We start from the raw sequence: 12,329 nt of genomic DNA on the forward strand, positions 1-12,329 counted from the left end.
GGTGTCCTATAAGTTCCTTAAGCTATCTTCATTCTTCACCTTTATTTCTTCTTTCCTTCCTTCCTTCTTTCCTTTCTCTCTTCTTTCTCTCTTCTTTCTTTCTTTCTTTCTTTCTTTCTTTCTTTCTTTCTTTCTTTCTTTCTTTCTTTCTTTCTTTATTCCTCTCTTTCTTTTCTTTTCTTTTTTCTTTCTTTCTTTTTTCTTTCTTTCTTTCTTTCTTTCTTCTTCTTTCTTCTTCTTCTTTCTTTCTTTCTTTCTTTCTTTCTTTCTTTCTTTCTTTCTTCCTTCCTTCCTTCCTTCCTTCCTTCCTCCCTCCCTCCTCCTCCCTCTCTCTCTCTCTCTTTCTCTTTCTTTCTTTCTTTCTTTCTTTCTTTCTTTCTTTCTTTCTTTCTTTCTTTCTTTCTTCCTTTCTCTTCTTTCTATTCTCTTTCTTTCTTTCTTCTTTCCCTTTCTTTTCTTCTTTCTCTTTCTTCCTTTCCTCTTGTCTCCTTTCATTTTCTCTCTTCTTCTCCTCTCTCTCTCTCTCTCTCTCTCTCTCTCTCTCTCTCTCTCTCTCTCCCTCTCTCTCTCTCTCTCTCTCCCCCTCTCTTTCTCCCTCTCCCTCTCTTTCTCTTCCTGATTTTTTGAATTTTACTCTCCTGACTCCTAGTTCATTAACCCCTTCTTCTGCTTGATCAAGTCTTCTGTTGAACCTCTTTATTGAATACTAGAGGCCCAATGCATGAATTAGTGCATGGGTGGGGTCTGGCCAGCCCGCCCTGATGGGGGCGATTGGGGCTGGGCTGGCCAGGGAAAGGGGCCACGGGGGTTGTCTGGCTGGCCCCACCCCCAATCAGGGTGGTGGGGCAATCGGGGGTGGTGCTGGGTGGCCACCGCAGTGCACATCATAGTGACTGGTTGTTCCATCATTCCGGTTACTTGGCTTTTAGATATATAGATTTCATTTTAGTTATTACATTACTCAGCTTGGTCAACCTCTTGTCTGTTACTAATTTTGTGATTCTTTTATTTTTAATACTCCTATGAAATTCAGGAAGTGTTGTTGTGGGGTAGGCACTTTCTTTATTGGATTTCATAATTCCTTTTATTCTATAGCTTATTCCAGAACTACATATTCAGCTATTCATAGGTACTGCCATATTTTATATATCAGTATTGTGAAAACAAAGAAGGTATTGTTCATATAATCATGTATTTTGAGTCAAAGCACTTGCTTTATGATCACTATCATGCATTGACTTAATAAAAATTCCATTTTAATTCTCAACATGTAGCATCAATTCCTGTTTTTTGTTTGTTTTTGTTTTTGGCAGTTTGCATCCACTTCCTTCCTCTGATAAAAAGCTTCAGCTTTCTTTTAATCTAGACTCATTAATTGAACAGTATCAGAGAAAAAATAAGGGGAGTAGAAAACTGAATTATATAGAAGGAAAATACATATAATGTTGTTTCAAAATATTCTCCTGCCATATGATTTACTGTCCATTATTATTCATGTCTCTTGACAAGAAATACAGAATTTTATGAAACAATCATTTTTATATACATACTTTGGTTCACAAGGTAATGGTTGTGAATTTTTAAAACCACAGTTTCCAAATCTACCACGAAAAGAATTAATTTCTTCAAAACAGGCAAATGGAGCACCTTCAGCACCTTAAAATGCAAACACATTGGTTATTATTTTTAATCCAATTTAAAAATTTTGTCAATAAAAAGCTAATGAATTGCTTATTGAATAATCAAAATATCATGATCTTGATTATACTTTCCCCCCTATATTTACCTTGTCAATTGTTTTACCTAATAGAAAGCAAAAATATTATATCTATTGTAGTAAATTATATTGTTGTTAAAAACAAATTGCTTTCCTTCCCTGTGGTCATGCATACTTCTTTGTCCAAAGGGTATCAGACTTGATAATTTCTCTGCTTAATGAAATGGGAGATTTGAAACATGTCACTTATAAGCAAAAACCTGTGGCACAGCACCATACAATTGAAAAGGAATTTTAACTCCCAGATTTTCCCCAAGAAACAAAGGATTTGTACTTCTTCCATTGACATAGTACATACAAGATGCAGTTTGTCTTCTACTTTGTAGGGGATGTCAAATCATGCCTCTGACAACTGGACTCCTGAAAATTTCACTGATATGACTGTTCCTGAATATTTCCAGGGTTAACTTACTGCTCTTTGTAGCACGTGTCTTAGACCACCCACATTCTAGTTATACTTTGCTTATTTAGCAAGATTAGTACAAAATCGTTGTTGGACTGGATTAATGTGATGCTTTCTGGGATGTCCAAATGTCTTCAATTACATTATGGCTGAATAAACATTGCCCTGGAGCAAAACTCAAAATTAATACTATTATCTATTGCAAGCAAACTTTTTCTAATTCTCTTTTCAAATTGGCAAAGATAAGAATATATTTGAAAAGTCAATGACTATCCTAATACCACATATCTAAGGCCATGCTAATCTGCACTAGCATAATGTCACACCTGGCACAGTGGATACAATTACTTAATCTACCACTTTACTGCATTTTTAGTAGATTACTATTATCTTTCAAGGACTATCTGGTTTATGCAAGGATCAGATTGAGTAATTAAATGTATATATTATATAGCCAATTAACTCTGCATCCTTTAAATCTTTGAAGGTAGCACTCATTTCTGAAAAAGGACAGTTACAGAGGCTTTCTCTTACAAAATTCTAGGACTGAGAAGTAATTACCAAATTAATTTGTGGGGCTAGTAGAACCAATGTAAACTGAAAATTGCTAAGAACTCTATTCCCTGACCCCTGTAAGTCCTCACTATCACAGAGAGACCATGATGACACTGAGTTTCTGGGTACCCACATTAATTCAGACTTTTTGTCCACCAGTTTCCAAAATGTTTGGGTATTTCTTTTTCCCCAGTGAACAGATAAGCCAATTAAATAATTGTAGGTCATTTGTGGATACACTAGGGGCATTGTTAACATGAATATTGTCTAAGGTGTTGTAGAGTTTTCCTTTGGGGCCCTTAACCCCCCTTAAGTCAATGAGTTTTGGTTCTGGAAATTGTCTTAGCTTTAGAATTTGGACATAAGATTATCACATTAATTAAAGTAACTCTCTTCAGTCACCTAATCATCTATCTTTTATTTCCTTTGATGCTACAAACTGGATATTATTATTGTTGGTTGCCCACAGAACACATAGAATAGAAATCATATTGCATGAAGTATCTTCCTGACTATCTATAGACCAGGTATATGTCCACTATTCTGTTCTTCCTTGTTAAAATAACTAGAGGCCTGGTGCGGGAAATTTGTGCAGGGGCCCTCAGCCCGGCCTGCACCCTCTCGCAATCCAGGAGCCCTCGGGGGATGTCTGACTGCCGGCTTAAGCCCGTTCCCCCAGGGGAGTGGGCCTAAGCCTGAAGTCGGACATTCTTACTGTTGCTGCGGAGGCGGGAGAGGCTCCTGCCACCGACGCTATGCTCACCAGCCATGAGCCCGGCTTCTGGCTGAGGGGTGCTTCCCCTGTGGGAGCCCACTGACCACCAGGGGACAGCTCCTGCGTTGAGTGTCTGACCCCTGGTGGTCAGTGTGCATCATAGCGACTGGTCATTCAGAAGTTTGGTCGATTTGCATATTAGCCTTGTATTATATAGGATTTTATCTATCTTATTTCTAGCAGTCAAACACTACTATCTGGCCTTGTGTTGTTGTTGTTTTAATTTATTTTTATTGATTTCAGAAAGAGGAAGGAGAGGGAAAGAGAGATAGAAACATCAATGATGAGAGAGAATCATTAAGCGGCTGCCTCCTGCATGCACCCCTACTGGGAATCAAGGCTGCAACCTGGGCATGTGCCTTGACCGGGAATCAAACTGGTGAACTCCTGGTTCATAGATTGACACTCAACCACTGAGCCATGCCAGCCAGGCTGTTTTTTGTTGTTGTTTTTAAAAATCTTGTAATACATACTGATGTCAGTCATCCTCTTGGGGTAGTTGACTAACCCCATGTGTAGCTCTGGAGCATAAGTAGCATGTTAGTATGTGAACTGGGCCTCATTTGTGCCTGATTGGGCCAAAATGTCTAGGCCTGGATATGTGTTTCTCTGGGAAGGTGGGTGAGGTTGTCTGTGCAGTTGAGACAATTCTGAAGGATTAAGCAGACAGCTGAAGAATAATGACAACTGGAAGTATGTTCCTTGTCCACTACACCTTACTTTTCTTTTAGCGTTCTTTTTTTATTTAAACTTTAAACTACACTTAGCGAAAGAATTTTTATATTGTTTTGTGTTTACATATGCACTGTCTTTATCTCTTCATCATAAGCTACATGAGTACGTTAACCATGTGACTATGTTCCTCTTCTTGAAAATTACCAACTCTCTGCACATACACATACAGTATATATATTTTTAGTGGAAAAATATGATTAATTAAACATCTATAATTCCTTTAAAGGTATAAATTAACTTAAAGCAAAATTTAAATTAAACTATTTGTTAATTCATATAACATATATTAGACTGATTTAGAACAACCTCCTATCATATAGTTTTTGGTAAAATAAGAACAAGAAACAATGCTGACCACAGGAAAAGGAAAGTGGGGGAATGTGAAAGAAGACAAAAGGGAGGAATGGAAAGAGACTCAACTTTGGGTGGTGAGCACACAATGCAGTATATAGATGGTGTTTTTTTGAGTTGTACACTTAAAACTGTATAGTTTTATTAACCAAGTCACTCCACTAAATGTAATTAAAAAAAGAAAGAAAAATGCTTGCTCTAGATAGGAACCAAATTAATGAATAAAATAGGAACAAACTGCATCACAAGATCAAAATTTTGACCTATTTGGGTAAGTTTTGTGGAGATCAGAGCATATATAGGAGGAGTAAACACACACGAAAGGCTAAATCTTACCTAAACATCTTTATTTTAATTAGAACTAAAAATATGTCAAATGTCAACTAACTCATTTCTGGGTCGAATATTTATTTATTTATTAAAGTAGGAGTATGCCCTTATTATAGTAAAAATTCAAGATTTACTGACTTGCCATTCTAAGCTCCATGTAAATTAGGAGTTGTAAACACAATTTTTACCCTGGTAGTTAATTACCAAATACAAAAATCAAACCATGAAAAAAAAATAGTACAATACTATCCTGGGAAAACCTCAAACATTTCTACAAAAAATAACCTTCTTTAATTCAAATTTAGTTTTTCCTGAGATTGTGATTCAGGCTTTTCCACTTCTTGAGTTATGTGACATGTATTTTATCTTATAGAGGGATCCAATTTTGAAGTAAAATATATATACAAGAAAGAGCAACACCTTTTCCAAATATGTTGGCACACTGATAATCAGTAGTTTGGCATCGTCCCTTATAGCAAAATGCAGTTCCCAAACCGCACACGTGGCCATTCAGTGCGTAAGTGTCAGGAACACAATCACTGTAAGTTCCATTGCAGTACTCGGTAAAATCACACTCTCGATCGGCACTCTTTCTACATGGAGTGCCTGCTACTGATATCTAGGAGAAAACAGAAAAGAATATCATGATCTGTAAATGCCTTTCTTCAATTATTTACTGGAGAGTTTTATCAGATTAAATATGCCTGATCAATGATACTTGGGGGCGTCACAGAGTTAGGTAACCAAAGGCAGTTAGCTCTCAGAAGGAAATGGTAGGTCCCAGTGACTGTCTCAAAAGGATCCTTTGCAAACTGCTTTGTGTTCTACTTTGAGAGGTGATGACAGAAAATTAATATCTACTAGGTGTTTTGTCACCAAAAAAGGATTTATTTGGGAAAGAGAATGGATTGCAACCCAGCACCTGCAGACATGACAAGCCAGGTGCACACACTTTACCCAGTAAGACAAATTGGAGAGGTATTTATCCAAAGGAAGAGGAAGTTAAGGGAAAGTTAAAGCCATAGAGCTTTATAATGAGCATAGAGTTCTTCCGAGAGTTTGTTCTCGTATAGTCTTATGAATATGTACAAGACTTCCATAGCCTTAGCTCCTACCATAGACACTCCGGACTGATTCTATTTTCTTTTTTCTAAAATTTTTAAATGTTTTAAAATATTTATTGGTGAAAGTATTACATATATCCTCTTTTTCCCCTATTGACCTTGTCTAGCTTGCCCCTGTCCCTGCCCCAGGCCTTCACCACCCTATTGTCTGTGTCCATGGGTTATGCATATTATATACACTATTCAGCAACAAAAGAGCAGTGAACTGATAAACACCACAATGTGATTGAATCTCGAATGTTTTATACGAAAATGCCTAATGACAATATTTACACATATTATATGATTGATTTATGTTATATTCTTGCAAAATCAAAATTAGAGATGTGGAAAACAGATCTGTAGTTACCAGATTTCATTATAATAATTTCATTATTGCCAACAGTTCTATGGGTAAAGGTATGGATTAACTACAAAAGGACACAGGGATTTTTGGAAAGTGATATTGAAATCTCCCATCCCTTGATTGTAGTGCTAGTTACAAGACTGAATATGTTTACAATAATAACTTAGAAGTATTCACTAAAATAACTTCACTTTAAGACATTGTATCTTAATTCAAAATATGGGTAAAATATATGAAATATTTATGATATAATTTATCAGAATTGGAATTATAAAATATTTTTCATTATGGGACTTTTTTATTCAAACATATATCTTGAAATATCATATTATTGAATGTATATTTAGCTTGCATTTATTAACTCTTGCACATATAAAGTAATTTATGTAACCATTCCAATACTAATAAATATTAAATTTGCCTTTATGAGTTGCTATTGGCCAACAGTCCTGTAATTAATATTTTCCCCTCAGCTTTCCATACATGTGTATGATTATAGAATAGATACATAAATAAAAGAGATAATGATGGTAATCACTTAATTTGATAACTTATACTCTATTCAAAGATATGAAAATATTCATAAAGGAATTATAGAAATTCAAAATTCCATGAACAATATCCAGAAATATCTGTTCCCATTCCTTAGCCAATATCTGACATTGCCAAATTTAAGATTGCTATTGGATGTCTGCTTTATGATATGGCATTATTATTTTTATTTAGGTTTACCTTAGTTTCTGAAAAAGAGCAATGTACACATTAAACAATTGTATTTACATTGTTGTAAATTGCCTGGGCCCTCTATTTGCCTCTCTCTTACTCTCTCTCTCTCTCTCTCTCTCTCTCTGATTTGCCTTTTAGTTATCAATATGTGAGCATTCTTTGCATATTCTCTATGCTACAAACTTGTCTGCTATTCATGTTATAATTTTCACAATTAATAATTTACTATTTATTTGACTTTATAACTTTCTTGACTTGAGTTTTTGACATAGTAATGTATATGATTATTCTACTCTTTGTATGCTTAATTTAGAAGATGGTAAACTGTGTTTTCAACACAAGAGAATAATCAGTACCAATCCAAGATGCCTTCTTTATTCCGCAGTTTTCTTTACATGCTTGTGGTTATTTATGCCTTATTTTGTTCCACTGAATTACTTTGCCATTCTTTCATCAATTCTACATTAATTCAATCAACATAGCTTGCTATTATCACGTTCAATTCCCTTTTAATAAATATTGGAAACTTACCTGACATTCTGGTGTGCAGCATAGTCCAGAACCACATTTCACTGAGCCTTTCAGTTTACATGTGTTATAATCACAGCACTTCTTAAACTGACATTCCTAAAATCTCAGAAGAAAAAATATTATTCTAGTTCAGCCATTTAACAGCTCTTTTTTCTTAATCTCAACTTCTATTTAATACTCTTCTGTGTTCAATTTTTCAATTTTGCACTATATGATTGCCAGGAATATCCAAAGGCATATCCAACTATAAGAACGAAATAAATAACATCTAAAACAGCAGTTGATCAGTGATATTAGTAAAATGTTTGATAGTTAAGTATTTATAATTATTAATAAATTGGTAAGTAATTAAGTTGGTAATTAATTTAACTGCCAACATGGAAATATATCTTTGGGGAGAAAAAGGGTGAGTTTTCAAAAGAAAACTTTTCCCTATTGCCTTTTTAGTAATTTGTTTAGTAAAATTTACCTTTATGAATAAAATTAGTAGAGGTAGACAATATATATAATAAAAATATATTTAGTATATTAGCCATGTGTTATGTTTTACTATAATGAAATAAATAAAACAAGATATGTCAATACATATATATTTTTACAAGGTAAAATGGCATAATTACAATGATGTTAAAAAACTATTTTTCCATGTAAATGCATTTATTTATAAAATTTTGAAGCATTATTACATTCTAAACACTTTTTTCTAATTTACTATTTGTTAGAATATTAATATGTTGGCAGCACATTTTAGGCATCTTTACTTATTTCATCATTAAGTATAAAATCTCAGGACAGTAATTTGATTTTATCTTTTTTAACTTAAAACCATATAAATGTTTTAAAACTTATTTGTTATTAAAGTATAGTCAACATACACTATCATAATTGTTTTAGTCATACAACATAGTGATTTGACATATACCATCATATGTGATCACCATAATAAATCTAGTAATCTTCTATCACCATACATGATTGTTACAATATGGACTATTTTTCCTATCTACATCCCCATGTTATTTTGGGGGACTAGAGATAGTTAAAAAAAAGTTTAATAGTATGTAAACAAGTGGTGGTCAGTTATTTTTGTAGGTCAACACAAATTGAAGTAACTTATGGGGATTAATCATGGAAAAACTTTATTACATTTAAGTAGAGGGGGATTGTTAAATATTATACATTAATGATATTAAAGTAGACAAAATATGTGGTCCTATATGTTGAAAATAGCATGCTTTGAATATTTGGTTGATGGAACTATAGTAGCCTGGATACCTAAATTTAGAAGTGAGCAAATAGAAACTTGAAAATATAGGAATATGGTGAATGATTAAGACAGAAATATTATAATGTTTTGACATTCTTGCAACCCACAAGAGATGGAAAAATGTGAACCAAATTCAGGAAAAGTTTGTAAGGAAAAAAGAGAGTGAGGTCATATGAGTTAGACATTAAATTGTGTAGAAAAATGAATTTATTTAGCCTATATATTTAAAATCTCTCTGCTGGGATAATCAGGAACAGTGTGTGCAAACCAGGTTTCCATGACTTATCTTTGCAATTGAAGAGGTGTGAGAAAGTGATTCATATATCCAATTTGTCCCCATTTTCATATCTTAGTTCTATATTGAATATATAATACTAAAGGCCCGGTGCACAAGAATTTGTGCACTTGGGGGGGGGGTGTCCCTCAGCCCGGCCTGTGTCCTCTTGCAGTATGGGACCCCTCGGGAAATGACTACCGCTCCCCGGGAAATTGGGCCTAAGCTGGCAATCAGACATCCCTCTGGAAGCCCGGGAGCCTTTGGAGGATGTCCACTTGCCAGCGGGGAGCAGGCCTAAGCTGCAGTCTGACATCCTTAGTGCTGCTGAGGAGGCGGGAGAGGCTTCCACCACCACCACTGTACTGGCAGCCGTCAGCCTGGCTTGTTGTGGTTGAGCAGAGCTCACCCTGTGGGAGCTCACTGACCACCAGGGGGCAGCTCCTGCATTGAGTGCCTGCTCCCTGGTGGTCAGTGTGTGTCATAGTGACCAGTCATTCCCAGTCATTCTGCTGTTAGGGTCAGTTTGCATATTACCCTTTTATTATATAGGATAGAGGCCTGGTGCATGGGTGGGGCTGGCTGGTTTGCCCTGAAGGGTGTCCTGGATCAGGGTGGGGGTCCCGCTTGGGTGCCTGGCCAGCCTGGGTGAGGGGCTGATGGCTGTTTTCAGGCTGGCCACACCCCCTTAAAGTGGGGGGTCCCCACTGGGGTGCCTGGCCAATCTGGGTGAGAGGTTGAGGGCAGTTTTCAGGCTGGCCAAGCCCCCCTGGCGACGGAAGCTCCCATCCTCTCCTTTTTTTCTTTTCCTTTTTTTTATTCTGGGATTTATTTACCTTCTATAATTGAAACTTTGTAGCCTTGAGAGGAGCTCAGAGCTGGCCAGGGCAGGCGGGAGAGAAACTTGGCTTCCTCCATTGCCAGGGGCAACCCAAGCCTCCTGCTCACTCCAGCTCCGTGGCCACGGCCGACTGAAAGCAGGTATCTGGGGTTTGTTTATCTTCTATAATTGAAACTTTGTTGCTTTGAGTGGAGCTCAGAGCCAGCCGCGGCAGACGGGAAGCTTGGCTTCCTCCATCATTGGGGCAACCAAGCCTCCTGCTTGCTCCAGCTCCTTGGCTGCCGGTTGCTATCTTGGTTGGGTTAATTTGCATACAGTCACTCTGATCATCTGGTTGGTGTGGCTTAAGGTATAGCAAAGGTACGGTCAATTTGCATGTTCGTATTTTATTAGTGTAGATATTTGCATATATAATCCCATATATACCAAGACAATCACTTATTAGAAACACAAGAAATTGTGCTCAAATTTTGATCTTTGTTACTCACCTCTTCACTGCCACAGTCACATTCTTCATTAAGTTCCAAAATCCCATTACCACACACTGATTGATTTTTATATAATGGTTGCAAATTTGGAAATTTTTGAAGACATTTAGCATCAAATATTGAAACAAGATATCTATAGTCATGCATGCTACAGTTGCTAAAAATCTTTACACCATTGGAACCCCTAAAATGAAATTCCTCAGGTTAATAAAACCACATCTAAACAATACTCCACATATAATGACATGCATTGCAAGATAGCTCAAATGAAAAACTTGCACCTTAGCCCTAACCAGTTTGGCTCAGTGGATAGAGTGTCGGCCTGTGGACTCAAGGGCCCCAGGTTCGATTCCGGTCAAGGGCATGTACCTTGGTTGTGGGCACATCCCCAGTGGGGGGGCATGCAGGAGGCAGCTGGTCGATGTTTCTCTCTCATCAATGTTTCTAACTCTCTTTCCCTCTCCCTTCCTCTCTGTAAAAAATCAATAAAATATATTTAAAAAAAATAAAAAAATAAAAACTTGTACCTTAGCAGAGATTGATGTCAACCAAGATTAAATTTTAATTTATCATTGCTTGTCTTTAACATTGTAAAATTACATAAAAAATGTATCATCCCAAGAAAAAAATACGGTATAATAGTTAAATCTATTATCTATCCATCCATCCATACCTACATACATCATTTACATTTCTCTCCACCTGATATACTCTTCTATACACAAAACTTCCTCCCTTATTTCAGCCAGATGTTTGCTCAAATGTCATTTTCTAAAGAGGTCTTTCTTAACAACATTATCTAAAACTAGTGTCCTGGTGCACAGATTCATGCACATTGAAAGGAAATTAATTAGAAGGTGGCCAGCAGGGCAGGACTGGGCAAGAAGAGCCAGACACACCCTGGAGCCAACCTCCCGTGGCTTCTCCCCGGCATCTGTGGAGCAAGTGGGGTCCCTCCAGCAGGTGGGGTCCTTGGCCTGGCCTGGGGAGACTGGGATGAAACCAGCTCTCCAACAACCCCCGAGGGGTCCCAGAATTGATGTTGTACAGGATGTGAAACGCAAACGCAAGTGTGCAGTAAACCAGATTCGGGCCAACAGTGCCTCAGCAACAATATAACCCATGGCCAAAGGTGGAATCACATGACCCTGAAAGGAATTGGCTCACTCCTCTCTGGTTTCAGGGTATGTCACCCGAGAACCGTTGTTGCCAAGTCACAAGCCTGAGTTGAGATTCTGCCCCCTGGTGGTCAGTGTACATCATAGCGACCAGTGGGATGGGGGAGGGATACTTAGCATATTAGCCTTTTATACATATAGACTAGAGGCCTGGTGCATAAAAATTTGTGCACTTGGGGGAGGTCCCTCAGTCTGGCCTGTGCCCTCTCGCAGCCTGGGACTCCTCGGGGGATGACTACCTGCTGGTTTAGGCCCACTCCCTGGGGATTGGGCCTAAGCTGGCAGTCAGACATCTCTCTGGCAGCCAGGGAGCCCTTGGGGGATGTCCACTTGCCAGCTGGGAGCAGTCCTAGGCTGCAGTCGGATATCCTTAGTGCTACTGAGGAGGCAGGAGAGGCTCCCACCACCACTGCTGTACTGGCCAGCCATCAGCCTGGCTTGTGGCTGAGCAGAGCTTCCCCTGTGGGAGCGCACTGACCACCAGGAGGCAGCTACTGCATTGAGCATCTGCCCCCTGGTGTCAGTGTGTGTCATAGTGAGCGGTCATTCCCAGTCATTCTGATGTTAGGTCAATTTGCATATTACCCTTTTATTATATAGGATAGAGGCCTGTGTATGGGTGGGGCTG

The 12,329-nt window shown here is 37.8% G+C and overlaps 1 protein-coding gene across 1 annotated transcript in view; it reads right to left on the reverse strand.

Annotated features, from left to right (window-relative positions):
* The window catches only part of ADAM18 (ADAM metallopeptidase domain 18), a 77,991-nt gene that overhangs the window by 34,041 nt on the left and 31,621 nt on the right, over window positions 1–12,329 (reverse strand). Inside the window, exons 12-15 of the mRNA XM_014453660.1 lie at window positions 10,524–10,707; window positions 7,654–7,749; window positions 5,347–5,545; window positions 1,551–1,656 (exon numbers count right to left, since the gene is read on the reverse strand). Of these exons, the coding sequence (XP_014309146.1) occupies window positions 1,551–1,656; window positions 5,347–5,545; window positions 7,654–7,749; window positions 10,524–10,707 (585 nt within the window). The remainder of the gene's footprint in view (window positions 1–1,550; window positions 1,657–5,346; window positions 5,546–7,653; window positions 7,750–10,523; window positions 10,708–12,329) is intronic.

Source organism: Myotis lucifugus, unplaced genomic scaffold, assembly GCF_000147115.1.
Source record: "Myotis lucifugus unplaced genomic scaffold, Myoluc2.0 scaffold_26, whole genome shotgun sequence".
In the NCBI taxonomy this organism is placed as follows: domain Eukaryota; kingdom Metazoa; phylum Chordata; class Mammalia; order Chiroptera; family Vespertilionidae; genus Myotis; species Myotis lucifugus.